At 49.0% G+C, this 19,911-nt stretch overlaps 2 protein-coding genes across 3 annotated transcripts in view; one reads left to right on the top strand and one right to left on the bottom strand.

The window, feature by feature from the left end:
- Positions 1-2,032, top strand: part of GINS1 (GINS complex subunit 1) — a 27,968-nt gene extending 25,936 nt beyond the window's left edge. For both annotated transcript variants that reach the window (XM_007537313.3, XM_060192486.1), the window contains one exon: positions 1,670-2,032. In XM_007537313.3, coding sequence (XP_007537375.1) covers positions 1,670-1,738 — 69 coding nt within the window. In that variant the 3' untranslated portion in view covers positions 1,739-2,032. The remainder of the gene's footprint in view (positions 1-1,669) is intronic.
- An 844-nt stretch (positions 2,033-2,876) lies between these two features.
- NINL (ninein like) overlaps positions 2,877-19,911 on the bottom strand; it is a 90,789-nt gene continuing 73,754 nt past the window's right edge. Inside the window, exons 17-26 of the mRNA XM_060192500.1 lie at positions 19,742-19,871; positions 18,635-18,744; positions 17,481-17,767; positions 15,631-16,182; positions 15,036-15,137; positions 13,551-13,620; positions 8,585-8,743; positions 7,783-7,896; positions 5,459-5,575; positions 2,877-3,776 (exon numbers count right to left, since the gene is read on the bottom strand). Of these exons, the coding sequence (XP_060048483.1) occupies positions 3,585-3,776; positions 5,459-5,575; positions 7,783-7,896; positions 8,585-8,743; positions 13,551-13,620; positions 15,036-15,137; positions 15,631-16,182; positions 17,481-17,767; positions 18,635-18,744; positions 19,742-19,871 (1,833 nt within the window). The 3' untranslated portion in view covers positions 2,877-3,584. The remainder of the gene's footprint in view (positions 3,777-5,458; positions 5,576-7,782; positions 7,897-8,584; positions 8,744-13,550; positions 13,621-15,035; positions 15,138-15,630; positions 16,183-17,480; positions 17,768-18,634; positions 18,745-19,741; positions 19,872-19,911) is intronic.

Genomic DNA, 19,911 nt, shown 5'->3' on the forward strand with positions numbered 1-19,911 from the left:
TACCCAAAATTCTTTAATTGTTAAGGCAAAAATTTCAGTCCTGGGATAGGGAGACACCATATTATACCTGAGGCTCTTAGGTCCCAGGTTCAGTCCCCAGCCCCACCATAAGACAGAGCTGAGCACTGTCCTGATATGTGTGTATGTCTCTCTGCCTTTCTTTGTATTTCTCTCATTAAAATAAATAAAATGCTGAAAACAAAATTCACTCACAAGTGGCCTTTCAGAAACAAAATACTAATACAAAGAAAGTGGATGAGTTGTGGTCTGGGAAGTGGTGCAGTGGATAGAGCACTGAACTCTCAAACATGAGGTTCTGAGTTCAATCTGTGGCAGCACATGTGCAGATTGATGTTTGGTTCTTTCTCTCTCCTCCTACTTTTCTTATTAATAATATATATATTACATGAGTTAATGCTCTCATAAAAATATCTTTATTTATGGAGGACTCCACATTAAGCTCTTGTTCATAACAAAGCTATTTTAAAAGACATGTGCAGGAGTTGGGCGGTAGTGCAGCAGGTTAAGCGCACGTGGCGCAAAGTGGAAGGACCGGCCAAAAGATCCCAGTTTGAACCCTGGCTCCCCACCTGCAAGGGAGTCCCTTCACAGGTGGTGAAGCAGGTCTGCAGGTGTCTATCTTTCTTTCTTAGATTTTTTTTTTCATTTTTTTATATTTATTTATTCCCTTTGTTGTCCTTGTTGTTGTTGGCTAGGACAGAGAGAAATGGAGAGAGGAGGGGAAGACAGAGAGGGGGAGAGAAAGACAGACACCTGCTTCACCGCCTATGAAGTGACTCCACTGCAGGTGGGGAGCCAGGGCTCGAACCGGGATCTTTACACCGGTTCTTGCGCTTTGCGCCACGTGCACTTAACCCGCAGTGCCAGCACCCAACTCCCTCATGGCTGCTTTTCCTGCCTGCATCCTGAGACACCAGCAACTCCTCAGAATGGGGCTGGTGCTGCAAAGCCACCGGGCCTCTTCCCTGTGCAGGAGTTACTGTGGGTCCTGCAAGAACTTCCTCTGATGCTTTCACTCTCATGCACTGTCACCCTGCCTAGCATGGAATGAGAAAAAAAATACATAGATAAATATTTATTTTTCTCCTCTAGATATCCTGTATGGGAGATTTCACTGGTGCTGAGCAAACTTTTTCACTCTTTGAAAGGGAGGGAGGGAGGGAAGAGGAAAGAGAAAGAGAGAGCTCAGCACTGGTGCCTCCCTAGTATCCTGACACTCCATGTGGTGGGGCCAAGGCACGTACCCTACTGGGTAAGCTGTCTCCCAGCCCCTGGAAGTTACAGTTCTTATTATTCTTTCAATATAATCAACTATATTTTTAAGGGGCTTCTAAAATCTGACTGCATTTAAAACCTGCTTTTTAAAAAGTTTTATTTTATTGTCACCAAGGTTATCTGTGGGGCTTGGTGCTGACACTATGAATCAATCCACCGCTTAAGCTAACTGAATTTGTCAGTGAAAGTCAGGGGATATTGGCTTTAGGCAATGTGAACAGCAAGTGTACTGAAGTTTGCCTTTTATAGTGACTCAGCTGTTGGAGTTTGGAAATGTATCTAATATCAGTTGCTTTTTTTTTTTTTAAAGATATCAACTATAATTTGAAATTCTTTTCATCATTTTTCTCCCTCTTCACCCCATCACCCACAGCACTTTCTGCCCCGGTGGAAGTGTGAGCAGCTCATCAGACAAGGCGTTTTGGAGCATGTGCTACCCTGACCTCAGTACTCGACCAGCAAGCATGGACACCCCCATCCTCCCTTTCCACCCTCCCTCATACAATCCCTCAACACCCTCCCTGCCAACCCCCCTTTACCCACACTCCCTTACCTGCTCTTTTATATTGCAGAAGTTAGAGACAAAACTGCCCAGGAAAACTACATGTTTTTTCTATTTCACAGGACTCAGCCTCCTTTCTGTGATGAGCTATACTAGTGATCATAATATCCCTACAATTATGATAATTGTTTTTTAATTAAACACATGTATTTATTAAATTTACATTTCAATTTTTATACGAGTTATCTATTTACTAATGATAAAGAGAGGAGAAAGAACCAGAGCATCACTCAGGCACATGTGATGCTGGGGATTGAGTCTGGGACCTCACGCTTGTGTGTCCATTGCTCTGGCCACTGTGCCTCCTCCAGGGCTGCCGCTACATTTGAATTCTGTGGAAAATATGAGGGAGCTTCACTTGCCTGTTTAGGGATAAGTAAGTCCCTATGCTTACAGTGTTTTCTTTCTGATAGTGTGTTTCCTGAAAGCGGGAAAACTGGATTCCTGGACACGTTTCCCAGTTCCATGGGCAGGTAGACATGTTTCTACAGATACTCACTATGGTGTCATTTGCTTATTTGGTGAAGGGGACACTGTCATTTGCTTGTTTGGTGAAGGAGACAGGTGGGATATGGTGATCTGTGCAGTTTCTCAGAGTCCTTCCATCAAGGTCACATGCAAAAGCTGTCTGGCTGGGGGCAGGGTGGTCTGTGTGGATTTTTTTTCCCACCAGAGTCCTCTAGTAATGCTGGGGATTGATCCTGGGACCTCCGGTGCTCCAGGCATGGAAGGCTTTCTGCATAAAGCTATGCTGTCTCCCCAGCCCGTGTTGGCTCTTGAGAGAGGGCTGGTAATAGTTGAGGGTTAGTGTGGTCTTAGCTTCTGGTCAGTGATTTCCTCCCAGGCCCCTCCATGGCCAGCCCAGACCCTAGCTCATAATGTACATGCAGCTTCATTTACCTCTGGGGCTATTTGGGCACACCACCAAATAAAAGAAAGTTTAGAGTGTTTTTATGCCTCTGAGATATTTTATAACTAAGAAATCATAAAACTTAGAAAGCCCTACCAATTTTAATAGAAAAGAATTTATTGCAATATAGTGATTTCATATTATAGTATTCATTCTGATAAACCAAATGAGGATAATTTATATTTTGCATATAAAAGTATACTTTCTTTTACATATGATACAGTTTCCAGTGTGCTGACACTTCAGTGAGACTGTGTTCACAGTAATCATCCCTGAGTCCACGGACCTAAAATAAACACTGTCCAAGCATCTCCCTGTGGCTGAGCAGCCCCTGAAGCATTTTCCTCTCCAACACCGTTTGTTGCCAGGCTGATGGTCAAGGCACAGGCATCTCTCTGGGATGTCTGCACAACCAGCACTGAGAATGCCAGATGGGCTGGACCTGAAGCAGGGAACAGCTGATGCCAGATAGTCCTGACTATGTAATTTAACCTTTGCAGTCAAGGCCACAAGCCCGACCTTGAAACTTACCACTTTCTTTCCTTTGTTTCTTGCTGGAGGTCCCCTCAATCTTTTTCATCACTGAGTAGCAACATTAGAAATTCTACACAGGAAAATGATCCAAGGCTGCTAATAGAAGTGTGGCCTTACACAGCCTGTCTGTTCCTCAGCATATAGCACATGGACAATCTCAGAGTGAAGAAAGACTCAACCCTGGCCCGCCTGAGCACCAATGAACTGCAGGATATTACGGCATCACAGTTGCTTAATTTTAAACAGTGAATTCCAGGAAAGTTCTGGCAAAGCAAGAAGTAGTCACACACAGAGCGATGCTACGGAGATGTTACTGACAAGTTTGTTGAGGGCTTGGACTTTTTCTTCCAGGATCCGGGTTTTCTTCTCTGCACTGTGCTGCTTCTCCTCCGCCAGCTGGAGTGCTCTCATCAGGTGAGCATTTTCCACATACAGTCCCCTGAGTAGCACATCAGACTTGGTGCTCTTCTCAAACTAGAGCAGGAGACAACAGACCTTATTGCAGCACCACAAACCTGCTGGCAACTGGCTGCCCGTCCCCCTTCCCCCACCTGCATCCAGATCATTTCCAGAGCCCCACACATGATGCCAACACTGGGTGGTGGGAAGAGAACCAGTACTGCTCTGGTAGGAGAGGAGGCTCCAAATTCTATGAACTATGTTACCAGTGCAGACAAATGGAGGCGAAAGATCTGTTGGCTGAGAGAATCCATTTAACCACGAGGTGGAGACAGTGGCATCAGGACCCACAGTCCTCAGATTGGACTGTGAGTGCAGCATAAGGTGAGGGGGTGCTGGGGATGTCCAGCCAGCTCTGCTCTAAAGTCACCACAGGACACACACAGGCGCTGCCCACCACACACACTGGCCACAGGGACTTCAGTAGCGGAGATAAAATACTCCAGATGGGTCTGCTCCAGAGGCGCAAGGGTGTAGTCCACACTTCTTGAGCCAACACCCCGCACAGGAGAGACTGTGTCAGGAGGAAGGACCAGGCAAGTGGGCTGACACCCATCCCCACAGGGAGTATAGACTAGGGAGGAAGATGAGCAGAGACCCACCATGTCAGGAGAAAGAACAGCCCAGAGAAAACCCAGGAGGTCAGCCAGCCCAGCTAGGGGCCCCCATTTCAGCTGGAATGTGCAAAGCTACAGGCTGGGGAACCTGACCGTCCCAGCCTCTAAACTGGGCTGAAGAGGCTTCCCTCTGCCTGCAGCAACAACCCCCAGGCTGACATCTGCTTCATGACTACAAGGGCAGGTGAATACATGTCTTCTGAGAGATCATGAACACCTCACAAGGGGCCTTATGAGGGGCAGAGGATCACCAAGTGGGGCACACACTTTGCTGTGCACAGGGACCCAGGTTCAAGACCCGGGCTAGCACTTGGAGATGCCTGTGTAGGAAGTTCTACAAAGTTGCAGTGGTACCTGGTGTCTCTCTTTCCCTCTCTCCCTCTCTGTCTCGGGGAAGAGAAAGAAAGGCCATTGGGGATTGAGGACAGCCAAGCATGGGGCCCCAGGGAAAACCCTGCTGGCAAGGCAGGGAGATAGCATAATGGTTCTATAAAGAGACTCTCATGCCTGAAGTTCCAAAGTCTCAGGTTCAGTCCTCCATACCACCATAAGTCAGAGCTGAGTAGAATTTTGTTTAAAAAAAAAAAAAAAAAGGACTGTGTGGTGGTACACCTAGTTGAGCGTACATGTTAGTGTCCAAGGACCTGGGTTTGGACCCCCGGTCCCCACCTGCAGAGGGAAAGCTTTGCAAGTGGTGAAGCAGAACTGCAGGCGTCTCTCTCCCTCTCTATCTCCCCTACCCTCTGGATTTCTGTTTGTCTCTATCCAATAAATAAAGATTAAAATAAATTAAAAGCTACATATATACAACCCTGGCGGCAAAAACAGATAAGTCTTAAGATAATTCTCCAAAGGAAAAAGAAAAAAATGTGCAAATGTAGTGTAGGATATGTACCCGGTAACGCCAGTTCTCTTGTTTCTGACTGTTAATTTTCTGGGAGAAAAGTGTGTATAGACTCAGATTCTCAAACTAGGGTTCAGCCAGGGCCCTGGCTGAGTAGCTCCTGGTGAGTACGGTTTCTCTCCCATTCGGTGACAAAAGTACCCTCAGAGATGAGCTCAGACACGAGCCCCCCTCACCTGCTCCCTCAGCTCCCCCACTTTCTCCTGCAGGAGCACTTCCACATTCTTCAAAGCCATCGCCACCTCCTCTGCCCGCTCTTCTGTCACTTTCAGCTGCCTTCCAAGTTCTTCCTGCTGCAAAAGAAGGTCACAGACCAACCGGTTACACACAAAACTATCAAAGCCTTTTACTTTGAAGGTGAGACTTATCTAACGTACAAACGCAAGAGACTGGAGGTAGCTGCTGTTCCATAGAGTAACCGTTACAGACGCTCTGTCATGCAGCCAGAGTGGGGCAGGGGGCATAGGAAGAACTACTGGCATCTTAATAGGTGAGCTCCTGGATTCCGTAATGAACATTGCCCCTGCCAGTGAAGCTCTGGGTATCGCTCCTCCACTGCCTTTTCTCTCATAAATCAGTCTTGGGGGCTGGGTGGTGGCACACCTGGTTGAGCGCACACATTACAGTGCACAAGGACCTCGGTCCCCACCTGCAGGGGCAAGCTTTGTGAGTGGTAAAGCAAGGCTGCAGGTGTCTCTCCCTCTCGCCTCTCAATTTCTCTATCTCCAATAATAAATAAAACTAAAAAACAAACAAAAAAGAAATCAGCCTTCACCATGCACAAGGACCCAGGTTTGAGCCTCCGCTCCCCACCTGCTGGGGGAAGCTTCCTTCACAAGCAGTGGTGAAGCAGGGCTGCTGGTGGCTCTCTTCCCCCTCAATTTCTATCTGTCCATTCAAATAAAATAGGAAGAAAAAGGAGAAAGAAGTCACTGGGAGTGGTGGATTCAGTGTAGACACGGAGCCCCAGAAATAACCTTGGTAGCAATTAAAAAAAAAAAAGAATGGAGGGAGATAGAGAGGAAGGGAGGGAGGAATCTAGGGGATAAGTGCATGGGAGGGCCCTAAGTTGGAAGTGGCTATAGGCTACAGGCTAGGTGAGAGACTGCTGCCCCCAGCCCATCATCCTTCCTCTCAGTGTCCCTGCTTCTGCAGGACGTAAGCCTGCCGTCACTCCTGCATCTGCCACCTGCAGCCTAGGCTGGACACTGCACAGCTATCTGGGGAGCACTAGAAGAGCAGTGCTCAGCCATCCACACCAGGTGGCCAGGTTTGGCAGACAACTCTGCAGCCTGTTCAAGGGGCGGAGCCTCCCAGGAAGTGCTCTCTCCTGTTCCCCAAAGCCTGTGACCCAGGGGTGGGGGTTAACCTGAACCCTAAGGCCTGTGACCCAGGGGTGCTCTCCACCTGTACCCCACCTTGCATGCCTGTGAAGTCCATATTGGGGCATAAGCACACCCCACCCATGCTGTCCTCTTGTGCAGACCTGTTCAACCTGCTCTGACCTCTGGGTGCTCCTCAGTCACCCACAGGTGATGTGCTGAGCCCCCACCCTGGGGTCCCTCCCACACAGCCTCTCCCCGCGCCTGCTTCAGTGATGTATGTGTGTGTGTGTAAGTTTTTTTTTTGCACACCAGGGCCTTCCCAGCCTGAGCTGACTTTTTCAGACAGAGACGGGAGACTCCCTGGCCCCACAGTTCCCTCTAGGGCAGTGGCAGCTGAGCTTGAACCTGGGCTGCGTGAATCCATGGCAGAGCAAGGGAAGGTTGAAGCCCCCCCCCCAACCTCCACCTCCCCTCACACACAGGAGCCTCACAACACAGGAGGAGGCCGGACCTGTAGCTAGGCTGAACCCTGTCATCAGGACTGACCTCTACCCTGAGGTGCAGGCCCAGCATTCCAGACCCTCCCTCACAGCCAGGGAAGGTACCCGGCACCCCTCCCTGCCAGCCATGGGCCCTCCAGGTGTCCTGTCTCAATCATCAGGGCACCTCCCCACATGGTCCTGTTCCAGCACTCGAGAGACTGGGCACCTCAGGCCATGCTCAGCTTGCCCTGCTCTTGGCTATGCAGACAGCCTCAGGCTTTGATCCTGCTCAGCCTGGCCTGTGTGGCTTCAGGCTTCAAGGTGAACATGTGAGTGAGTGTGAGGGTGAGCCAGGTCGGAGCCTGTTAGCTACAGGACAACTGTCCCCAGCCTTGAGCCTAACAATGCCTATCTTCAGAGGTCACCCAGTGTTCCCCGGGGGCTCTGCAGCACCTCAGGGCACCAAGATCTCTGCTAGATGACTTCTTCCCTACTGGCTAATTGGGGCCTCCTCAAGGTCAGCCCAACTCAGCAGGGACTAGATGCCACCTCAGCCCTGGGCTGGAATGTTCTCTGAGCCTGTGACCACAGCCTAGCCCAGCTGGATGGTCTTAACAGACACTTAGGTCTAGGTTATGCTGATTCTCTCAGGGGTCAGGCCCAGCCTCCAGTCTCCAGCTCTGGACACCTCACCTGCTCCCAGCTTTCCTCAAGAGCCTCTCTCTGCTTTGACCGCAACACTTTCAGGCTCTGACACTCCTGAGTCACTCCTTCAAGTTCACGTTCAAGTTTCTGGATTTGGTCATCCTGTTTAAAAAAAAAAAAAAAAAAAAAAGCACAAACACAGAAAAAGAAAAATCAGCAGTTTGATACAAGCTCAGTGCAGAAACTTCAGAAATAACAAAAATCTTCCACTACCCTAGTGGCTCAAGAACAGCATGTGACATGGTGGGATCTCAAGCCCCATGTCTCCACATTGCTCCTGCTGAGAACACAAGCTAGTTGTACCTGAGCCTGGCTCCTGCACATAGAAAGCTGTTTGGAAACAGGGTTTTGATGCCCGGACTCTGATCTACTGACTCACGCAGTATAGCTGATGATCTGAGCCAGGTCCAATTCTGCCTTGTCATACATGCCACAAGCCAACTCCAATTCTGCCTTACTATTATAAATGCCACAATGAAGCACTCCCAGCTGAGCCCTCCTGCAATGCTCATGGAAGCTTCCACTAGTAGAATCATGATGTAAGAACACACTGACAGTGGGAAGCTCTTGACATATATTCTGTCCAAGTGTCACTATGCAAGTGACTCTCACTGTCAGAAGTCAGTCCCTCTCTTCTTTCTCTAGATGCCAGGGATTTGGCACAGGCTGCTCTTGTGAAGGCCCTCCCTCTATCTGTAGGGGATAGCCTCCAGACATGGGGCCCTTCCTGGCTTGGCCTAAGCTCTCTGGAGCCCATGCCCTCAGGACCCCACTTCCCAAGGGCACTGACCTGCAGCTGCCCCTTGCACCTGGCCTCCTCTAGCCTCCGTGTCAGCAGCTGGATGGTCATGTGATTCTCCTCATTCCTGGTCTGCTGCATGGAGGCCTCCTCTCCCAGCTGAAGGACCCTGTGGCTGATCTGAGACAGCTCGGCCTTCCACTTCTGGCTCTACAGCAAAAGGATCAAAATGCACATGAAAAAGGTTGTGTGTGCTTTTAAATATATATTTTACTTTTATTTTAATGAGAGAGAGATGCACAAAGAGAAATATCTAGGAGTAAACCTAACCAAAGAAGTGAAAGACTTGTATACTGAAAATTATGAGTCACTACTCAAAGAAATTGAAAAAGACACAAAGAAGTGGAAAGATATTCCATGTTCATGGGTTGGTAGAATTAATATCATCAAAATGAATATACTACCCAGAGCCATCTACAAATTTAATGCAATCCCCATCAAGATCCCAAGCACATTTTTTTAGGAGAATAGAACAAATGCTACAAATGTTTATCTGGAACCAGAAAAGACCTAGAATTGCCAAAACTATCTTGACAAGAAAGAACAGAACTGGAGGCATCACACTCCCAGATCCCAAATTGTATTACAGGGCCATTGTCATCAAAACTGCTTGGTACTGGAACATGGATAGACACACTGACCAGTGGAATAGAATTGAGAGCCCAGAAATGAGGCCCCACACCTATGGACATCTAATCTTTGACAAAGGTGCCCAGACTATTAAATGGGGGAAGCAGAGTCTCTTCAACAAATGGTGTTGGAAACAATGGGTTGAAACATGCAGAAGAATGAAACTGAACCACTACATTTCACCAAACACAGAAGTAAATTCTAAGTGGATCAAGGACTTGGATGTTAGACCAGAAATGATCAGATACTTAGAGGAAAATATTGGCAGAACTCTTTTCCACATAAATTTTAAAGACATCTTCAATGAAATGAATCCAATTTACAAAGAAGACCAAGGCAAGTATAAACCTATAGGACTACATCAAATTAAGAAACCACCACCCAAACCAAGAGACCTCTCACAGAGTGGGAGAAGATCTTTACATGCTATACATCAGACAATAGGATAATAACCAAAATATATAAAGAGCTTACCAAACTCAACCACAAGACAACAAATAACCCCATCCAAAAATGGGGAGAGGACATGGACAGAATATTCACCATAGAAGAGATCAAAAAGGCTGAGAACACATGAAAAAATGCTCCAAGTCTCTGATTGTCAGAGAAATGCAAATAAAAACAACAATGAGATTCCACCACTTCACTCCTGTGAGAATGTCATACATCAAAAAAGGTAACAGCAGCAAATGCTGGAGAGGGTGTGGGGTCAAAGGAACCCTCCTGCACTGCTGGTGGGAATGTAAATTGCTCCAACCTCTGTGGAGAGCAGTCTGGAGAACTCTCAGAAGGCTAGAAATGGACCTATCCTATGATCCTGCAATCCCTCTCCTGGGGATATATCCTAAGGAACCCAATATACCCATCCAAAAAGATTTGTGTATACCAATGTTCATAGCAGCACAACATGTAATAGCCAAAATCTGGAAGCAACCCAAGTGTCCAACAACAGATGAGTGGCTGAGTAAGTTGTGGTCTATATACACAATGGAATACTGCTCAGCTATTAAAATTGGTGACTTCACTGTTTTCAGCCCATCTTGGATGGAGCTTGAAGAAATCATGTTAAGTGAAATAAGTCAGAAACAGAAGGATGAATATGGGATGATCTCACTCTCAGGCAGAAGTTGAAAAACAAGATCAGGAGAGAAAAAACAAGTAGAACCTGAGCTGAAGTTGGTGTATTGCACCAAAGTAAAAGACTCTGGGGTGGTTTGGGGGGGGGGGGGAGTACAGGTCCAGAAAGGATGACAGAGGACCTAGTGGGGCTATACTGTTATGTGGGAAACTGAGAAATATTATGCATGTACAAACTACTGTATTTACTGTCGAATGCAAAACATTAATCCTCCAATAAAAAAAAATTTGCTGCAGACCCCAGGACAGGATGCACCTGGGACTGAGACGGCAGGTGCCGTCGATGTCCCAGGCCCTTTTACTGTTCTTTGTTTCTTCCAAGGTCATTTTTTACATTGTTTTTAAATTATTATCTTTATTTGTTGGCTAGAGATAGTCATTGAGAGGGCAAGGGGAGATAGAAGAGAGACTGAGAGACAGCTGCAGACCTGCTTCACCACTCATGAAGCTTTCTCACTGCAGGTGGGGGCTGGGGGCTTAAACCCGGGTCCTAGTGCATTATAACGTGTGTTGTGACACAGCCCGTGAATAGGACTTTGGGACTTGATTAGCATACGTTGGAGGCTGAACTGTGAGAACGTAATTAGCATACAGCTGACGTCAGGCTGATGGACTTACACATCAGCCAAGTTATTTAACTTCCAGGCAGCCCCCCACCCCAACCCCAACCTCTTCTTCAGCTTGTGGACAGGCAGCTTGGCTTCCCAGGACCCACCATGCTTCCTATCCAGGAAGATAACATGTGGAGCTGAACCTTGGTAATTTGTGGATTCACAGGCCTGATCTATAATTCCTGGTTCTCTGCCTATAATTGCCTATCCTGCTGTACCTAAAATATACCATTCTGTACTGCTGTATTGCCATGTAATAAACCTTGATTGTTTTAAACCAATGCCCAGCTCTGCCTTCGGCAGTCTTTTTTTTTTTTTTTTTTAATTACCATACATGTGGAGCCAGGTGGTGGTGCACCTAGTTAAACGCACACATTATAGTACGCAAGGACCTGGGTTCAAACCCCTGGTCCCCACCTGCAGGGGGAAAGCTTCATGAGTGGTGAAGCAGGTCTTCAGGTGTTTCTGACTCTCTCTCTCTCTCTCTAGCTCCCCCTCCCCTCTCAATTTCTCTCTGTCTCTATCCAATAATAAGGAATATTTTTAAAAATTAAAGAAAATGACTATACATGTGCACTTGATCAGGTGTGCCACCACCCAGCCCCACTGGGTTCTTTTAAGGTTTCCTCTGAACTTGGTCATTAAACAAAGAAACCCTGCTCTGAGCAGCGTGTGGGGCTGACTGCATGTGCATTTCCTTGTCTCTCCACAGCCATGCTCAGCAGCTGCCCAGCTCCTTGCAGAAATAGCCTTGCAGCCTCCTTTGGGACCCCAGCCCTGCAGAGCTATGTGCCAGGCTCCCTGTACACAAGCCCTCAGGCATAGGAGGGCCTGCCCAGCAGCATCTGCTCAGGAGCTGCTGTCAGCTCTGGGAGCCTCAAGAGTTTGTCCTTCCTGCTGGCTCTTAGCCCTGCTGTCTACACCTGCACAACCCTCTTTATCTGGGATGGTGCATCCATCATCTCTGTGCTTGTGTTTTGGAGGGTTTAACAACCACCCAGTGTGAGAATGGCAAAATTGCATAATGGTTATGGAAAAAGAATTTCATGCCTCAGGCACTGGAGGTCCCAGGTTCAATCCCCAGCACCACCATCAGCCAGATCTGAATAGGGCTCTGGAGAAAACAGAACAAAACACACCGCACAATGGAAGCTTGAAATGCTTTCAACTTAGATCATTCAAGTTTGCCCACTTTTTTTTTTTTTTTTTAAACCAGAGCACTGCTCAGTGACCTTTGGTTCTCAGGCATGGAAGTCATTTGCAGGGTGGTGGTGGTAGTGCTGGTGTTGGGGAAGCTCTCAGGTCCTGGTACATGGTGGAGGAGGTTCTAGGCTAGGGTGAGAGAGTTTTGCAGAAAACAGAACTTTTACACATGTGCCAATAATTGTATTTACTGTAAACCATTAATCTCCCCAATAAAAAAAACACCTGAGCTGGCCAGGCAGTGGCACACCTAGTTGAGCACACACTTTATTATAATGCGCAAGGACCTGGGTTCGAGCCCCCGGTCCCCACCTGCAGAGGGAAAGCTTTGTGAGTAGTGAAGCAGGGCTGCAGGTGTCTCTCTCCTTCTGTATCTTCCCCTTCCCTCTTGATTTGACTTTCTCCATCCAATAAATAAAAAAATTTAAAAAATGTTTTAAAAAAACATACCTGATAACTGAGGTTCATATATATTGATACAGAAAATGCTTAAGGGCTATTATTAGATAAAACAAAAATAAAAACACCAGTGTATTATATTTCTTAAAAAAAAAATAAAGTCAGGGCTGGGTGGTGGCACAACTGGCAAAGCACATATACTACAGTGCAAGTTTCACAAGTGGTGAAGCAGAGCTGTAGGTGTCTCTGTCTAGCTCCCTCTTCCTCTCGATTTCTGGCTGTCTCTATTTAATAAATAGATAAATGCAATACTTTAATAATAAAGTTGTTTGCATAACCATTATGCTGTCTCTGCAGCCCTATCCGTGTATTTTTTTCCTCTGTAAACTATTGTTACCTTGTCCTTTCTCCAGAGCCTCACAATCACAGTAAAAGCTCATGGCATCACATTTAGAGCTAATCTGGGTTTGTTATGCTTCTTGTGAAAACTGAGACTTTCTTCCCTTTGGTCATCACTGGGGCTTCATCACTCCAAACTGATTTTTTGAGAGAGATGGGAAAAGAAACGACAGTATCAAAAGTTTCAGTGTGGTGGGAGCTCAGCTTGAATTTCAAAAGTGCCTAGGTTCCAGAATCAATGGAAGGCCAAATGAAGGAGATGAAATGTCACAAATGATGTGACAGCATGAAGGGATTGGAGGCCGAGACCACAGGAATGCAAAAGTTCTGAGGTAGGCAAGGGGGCTAATGGCTCAGCAGCTCACTCTCAAACCTTTCTAGAAAAAAAAAAATAGCATAATGGTTATACAAAAAAACCTTTCTTGCCTGAGGAATCAAAGGTTCCAGGATCAGTTCCCATAAACCAGCACTCAGCAGTGCTCTGGTAATAATAATTAAAAAAAAAAAATGAAGAAGAAAGACAGAAAGAAAGGAAGAAAGAAAGACATAAAATAATAATAAAGGTGTGAATACTTGACCTGCTTGTTGTGCTCTTCTATTGCAGAACAGGCCTCTTTCTTGTCTCTCCTTAAAAGCTCTATTTCTTTTCTGTAGAAGTAAAGTAAAGAAAGCCTTTGGGATCAGTGAGTTTCTTCTCCCTCGTCACAAGCCACTGGAGCAGCAATGGCGGAATTCCCGGCCCATTTGTGACTTTGCCTGCCCACTGGCATCCTGCAGCCCCCTCCATCACATACCCAAAGCCACTGTTGACAGTGACACTACCTGGTTTCTCATCCTCACCATCAGAGAGCAGCCCCTCCGTGACAGACACCTTCAGTGACAATGTACAGTGCTTCTTCATCTTTTTTTTTCCCCAAAAAGGAAGGGGGGACAGCATAATGAAGACCAGTGAGGCCCATGGTCAAATAGGCACTGGGAACTAACTTGGGGGGGAAAGTTTCCGGAGGGATAAAAGCTTAAATTTCATAATTCCTGTAATGTAACAGTGAGCACTTGTTGGCCACCACTCCAGATTCTACATTTTAATCATTTTGATGGGTGATCCTATCAGATCAGTACTACGGCGGCCAGGCACTTAAGCATGTACAGTACAGTGTGCAAAAACCCAGGTTCAAGCCCCCAGTCTCTGCCTGCAGGGGGAAAGCTTCACGAGCAGTGGAGCAGAGTTCAGGTGTCTGTGTCTCTCTACTTTCCCTCTCCATCTCTGTCTCTATCTCACTCACACACACACACACACACACACACACACACACACATACACACACACACACACCCTTCATGTGTGTCAGCCTATAGCTGAGCTCATTAGTCTGGCACACTGCCCCTTGATGAGGCCTGAGTAGTGGAAGCAGGAGAACTGTGATAGGGGTGTTGCCCCCTCCCTCCAACTCCCCATAGCTATGCCCACTGTTCCAGGAGTGCCTAGCCCCTCTCCCTCCTGCTCTGATTGACAGAAGGCCAGCTATGTCCCAGGCACTCTCCTGCCCCCTCCCCACCCACGTCTGCACCAGGATTCTGCCTCACTGAAATACACAGTGAGGACTGAGCCCTGGGGAGAAGCACATCTGAACCAGCACCCAAAAGGAGTAAAACCCACTTGCTCAGGGAAGCCCTGTGAGGGCCTTTTCCCCTTGCAGAATCCACAAAGCCTCCCACACCTCAGACTGCAGTGGTGAGATGCACCTGGTGGCAGGCATCAGACACCAGTGGCCACATGGGAGCGGTCAGTGGAGTGGCCTACATTCTAGCTCACACTGCTGAGGCCAAGGAACTTGGGTGGCCACACCAGGAGGCCAGACTTTCCCAGGACAGCCCCAGCTGCCTAGAGGTGACAGGGGCCCTTGGGGAACTTTTACAGAATGTGGAGCTCATCAGTGAACAACCCGCCCCCCCTCCCAACACACACACACACACACACACACACCACTCAGCTCACTTTACAAAAAGCAAACTGTGCTACAGACATAGGCTGGGAACCTGGGGGGAGAATGGTGAAGGCACACCTCTGGGCTTCACAGCTCCTTTCTGCAGCTTCTAGATCTTGCTGAATCTTCTCCAGCTCACTTTTCAGTAATGCATTTTCTTCAGAAAATCTATCTTCGATTCTGCATGCGGGATTGAAAAAAAAAAAATGTGGGCTGTCACCCACAGGAGAGGGAGACACCCCCAGGTGGTTAGAGCCTACAGGGGGCAGCACTGAGCAGCACACAGGGCTGTAACTTTGTACCCATAGGACAGAGAGATACCTCCAGGTAGTAGAGCCTGCAAAGGGGGAGGGGGACAGCACACAGGCTGTAGTTTTTCTTTTTTTTTTTTTTAATTTATTTATAAAACTAAAAATATCAACAAAACCATAGGATAACAGGGGTACAATTCTACACAATTCCCACCACCAGAACTCCATATCCCATCCCCTCCCCTGATAGCTTTCCTATTCTTTATCCCTCTGGGAGTATGGACCCAGGATCACTATGGTGTGCAGAAAGTGGAAGGTGTGGCTTCCGTACCTGCTTCTCCACTGAACATGGGTGTTGGCAGGTCGATCCATACTCCCAGCAAGGCTATAGTTTTGCACATACAGGACAGGGAGACACTTACCTGTGGCTCTCTTTGCAGTCTGAAGCTCTCTCTATCGCCCGAACCACATCTTCCAGCTGCAGCAGTTTGGCTTTCATCTCATTCTCTCTCTGCAACACTACCTGGGCTTCTCCTCCACCTGAGGTGGGTGGGCTCAGCCGGGGCTCCCCTGATGCTGGCAAAATCTGAGCTCTTCTGTCTGCTCCCACCAGCAGCTCCTGGGCTGCAGGCCAGCTGAGGTGGGCTGGGCCCTGGGTGGAAGGTTCTGGTTCCTCCAGGATCACTCCCCCATCTGCCCCATGGAGGTGCACCTGGGACCACTTCTCTGCGAGGCCAGAGGCTGCCTGCTCCCCAGTGAGCACCCCAGTAGCGTCCTCCTGGAGGCCCAGGTTCTGCAGGGGCCCAGAAGACATGAGGTTAGCCTTGCAGGGCAGCTCCCCTGGCCCAGGGTGCCCCTCTAGTGTACAGCTTGCCTCCCCCAGTGGCTGTGAGGGCAAGTGTCTCTGTAGCATCTCTTCCTGCCGGGCTTCTGTCCACACCAGCCTCTGGTGGCGCTCAGCCTCTGCCTCTCTCCTGCAGAGACAGAAGGTGTCACAGGCACCCTGTAGCCACCCCCGTACTGTGCTCACAGCCACTCCAAGGGGCCCCTGCTCTCTCCTTTCTCACTCTCATCCCTCCAGGGCTTCATCCATGCCCTGCATCCCTCTCTGAAGGACTTGTCCTCAGTGTGTGTGCATGACATAGAGCTGACAGAAAAGCCACAGGGGGGAGTTGGGCGGTATCACAGCAGGTTAAGCACACGTGGCACAAAATGCAAGGACTGGCTTAAGGATGCCGGTTCGAGCCCCCGGCTCCCCACCTGCAGGGGGGTTGCTTCACAGGTGGTGAAGCAGGTCTACAGGTGTCTGTCTTTCTCTCCCCCTCTGTATTCCCCTCTTCTCTCCATTTCTCTCTGTCCTATCCAACATCAATAACAACAATAATAACTACAACAATAGAGTAACAAGGACAACAAAAGGGACTAAATAAATATTAAAAAAAAAAAGCCACAGGGGAGCCACTGAAATGTAGGTTGATTGGAATCAAACAGAAGGAAAACCCAATCTCTGCGCTTCACATGTCAGTGGCTCAGTGGCCCCGATGACAGGACTGACACAGGACACACCCCTCATGGCAGAAGGTTCCAGAAACAGACCTGGTCTAGCATGAGAGGGTGACAGATCTGCACCCTGTGCTCATAGCTGCCCTGTTCACAGTAGCCAAGGCGCAGTGGCAACGCGAGTATCCAAGGACAAATCACAGGGGAGGGAAGTTATGGGAGTGGGGCCAGGTGGTGGTGCACCTGGTAAAGCATACACATTACAGTATGCAAGGACCAGGTTCAAGCCCCTGATTCCCACCTGCAGGGGGTAAGCTTCACAAGTGGTGAAGCAGTGCTACAGGTGTCTCTCTGTCTCTTTCACTATCTCCCCCTCCCTTCTCTGTTTCTGTCTCCATCTAATAAATAAATAAATAAATAAATATAGAAGTTGTGGGAAGGGCTGGGAAACAACACAGGCGTTCTACAAAATGACTCTCCTGCTTGAGGCTCTGAGCTCCCAGGTTCAATCCCCAGCACCACCATCAGCCAGAGCAGAGCAGTGCTCTGGTTTCTATTTCTTTCTATTTCTCTCTCTTCTCTCCCATTAAAATAAACAAGCAAATATATATATTTTTAAATTATAGGCTCTAAAAAGAAAAAAGCTTTATAGAGGAAAAAAAAAAGGGGGGGGAGTATTGTTGATCTAATCAGTTTGCTTAAATCCAATTCAAGTTTTGGCTCTTGGTAAGAAACTGTCAGTATGATGCCTCAGAGGAAAGGGCTGTCACACCTAACTCGTTGCAATTGCTCCTTCAGCTGTTCCTTGTCCTGAGCCAGCTGTTCTGTCTCCAGCCTCTGCAGCTCCAGCCTCTGCTCCAGCTCCATGCTGAGCGCATGTCTCTGTAGCTGCTCCCGCAGGGTATGAATGAGTTCTTGAGACTCTGCATGCAGGGTCTCCAGGTCAGCCTTCTGGTCCTCCAGCACACAGACCTCCAGCCTGAACGCCTGCTCCATTTCCTCCCTCTCCTTCTCGAAGGCCCTCTTAAGCATCTGCATTTCCCGCTCATAGTAATTGACCTGTGAAGAGCACATCGGGCAACATCACCAGGCAGCATAGCTCAGACACATGGAGCAGCACACATGGGATCCAGCCCGCTGAGACTAGGAACAGCTTGGGAGGAATGGCACTCATGGGGGACAGGGGCTAGGAGAGGCAGAATGCATGGGGCTCAGTCCACTGAGACTGAGAGGGAAGCCACTCAGACGAGATCCCAGGCTCCCCAGGGATCTGGCACGACGGTATTTCTGGTGACACCACTTGAACATGGGAGAGGCCCACCAGGAGGGGATGAGGCCTTGGTCTGGCCCTGAAGCATGAGGAGGGTGGAAGACTGACCACACTGAGAACCACAGTCTCTCCATAGCCAACGAAAAGCTTGGAGACTTGCAGTGGGTGGCACTGTGGTAACAACTTGGCACAAACCAAGATAAGGGCTCCCTGGCTCACTGTGCTTAGACTAAGATCCAGGCACCTGCTGGCAAGCCAGAAAGCCTGGCTCTAACCCTCCACGGCCTGCCAGCAGTGGCACATCCAGAAGTGGACAGTCAGCCAGGTGGAACTGGCCAGTAAGTAAGCCTCTGCCTAGCCTAATGGGCAAATGTCAGGGGCACTTCAGCTAAACAGATGGAGTTTCTATTTATATTGCCAGGGCTATTGCTAGGGCTCCCCACTCCCTTCCTGGGACAGCACTCCTGAGCCCTGCCTCCTTCCATGAAAGGTGTGAGGTAGATGTCGAGAGTCTGCTCCCTTACCCAGCCTCTCAGCCAGCCCAGCAGCAGGAGCACAGGGCTGGTTGCAGGGCAAACACATCAGCACCAGGGAGCGGGCTCTCCCGCTGCAGCAGAAGTACCCCCAGGGTCCCTGGGATAGCCTCACAGCCTGACCTTGGTCTCCAGCTGGATCTTGAGGTCTTGGCAATGCTCCTTCACTTGCTCCATCTTTATCTCTGTCTCTATGCTCACTGGGGCAGCGCTGCTCACACACTGAAGGGGGCCTGCAAACAGGAAGTGTTCTGGCTTGTGTCCAGCTGAGCATATAGCCACCCCACTTCACACAGGAGAACCGTGACCATCCCAGCTCTTCTCCACCCTGACCACGCACAGCCTTCCACAGGCAGCCATTAGGAGAGGCATACCCCTCAAAGGTTCCACAGATGGGTGCTCTCAGAGCTTGTTGGAAACTGGTATTTCAAGTTTTTGCCATAGCACAGAGCATGCATTACGCTTCTCACAGCTTGAGGCTGGCAAGGGCACTGGGAAGGCTGAGGGCCAGTGAGCCCATGGCTCGCACAAAGCTTACTCCTCCATTCTCTCTCTGCTCCTTCTTTCTGTGAGGACCTACCTCACTTCTATTAAATCATGCACATGATGGCAGCCTCCCTAGCTGACAGGGCACCAGGGTCATGCAGCTGTCATGCCCCAATGAGAAGTCACAGGTCCATACACCTGAGAACTCAGAGTCACAGTTATCTGAGCCCGTCATTCTGGCCATGGCCTCTTGGCTGTGGGAATTCACCCCACAGTGAATGGGAAGCAGAAGGTGTTCCTCCAGCACCGCCCTCAGCTCACAGGGGTGCCTCTGAGACCCTTGCCCCACCCCACATGCCCCCCAAGGCAATACCTTCCAGACTAGCCAGGGCAACAAGACCCAAGCCCTGAGGCTTTGGTCCCCTGTGGCCATGTGGGAACGGGCCCTGGGGCACCCCACATAGGCAGCACCTTTGCTTGGGGGGTTGTCATGGAAATGATACTATCAGGAGGCTGGGACACTGTCCCTGTGTCTGTCCAGCCAGCTGCTGTGTGTCCACTGCCTGTTTGGCCATTCACTCTAGGGCATTCTGGCTGCCACAGCCTGCCAAGGACAAAAGTGGCTCACTAAGGCATTGAGGCCACCATTCTGTCCTGTCCCACCACCCACTCTGGTGGTTTGCACACACTCGGTTGAGAGCCCAGGGACAGAGGCTGCTGATGGCCACCCCAGCAGGCTCCTACCTGTTGGGCTGTGTCCAGGGAGCAGCTGTCCATCTGGCCCTGTTGGAGGCTGGCCTCGGGATCTGGGGGACAACTGTGTCTGCAGACCCTCCAGCGCAGCCTGAAGCTCATCATTGCGGTCCTGGAGGTCCTGTGGGCAGAGCAGACGGCTCCAGCTGGGCAGCCTCTTG

This window comes from Erinaceus europaeus, chromosome 1 (genome assembly GCF_950295315.1).
Source record: "Erinaceus europaeus chromosome 1, mEriEur2.1, whole genome shotgun sequence".
Taxonomy (NCBI): Eukaryota; Metazoa; Chordata; class Mammalia; order Eulipotyphla; family Erinaceidae; genus Erinaceus; species Erinaceus europaeus.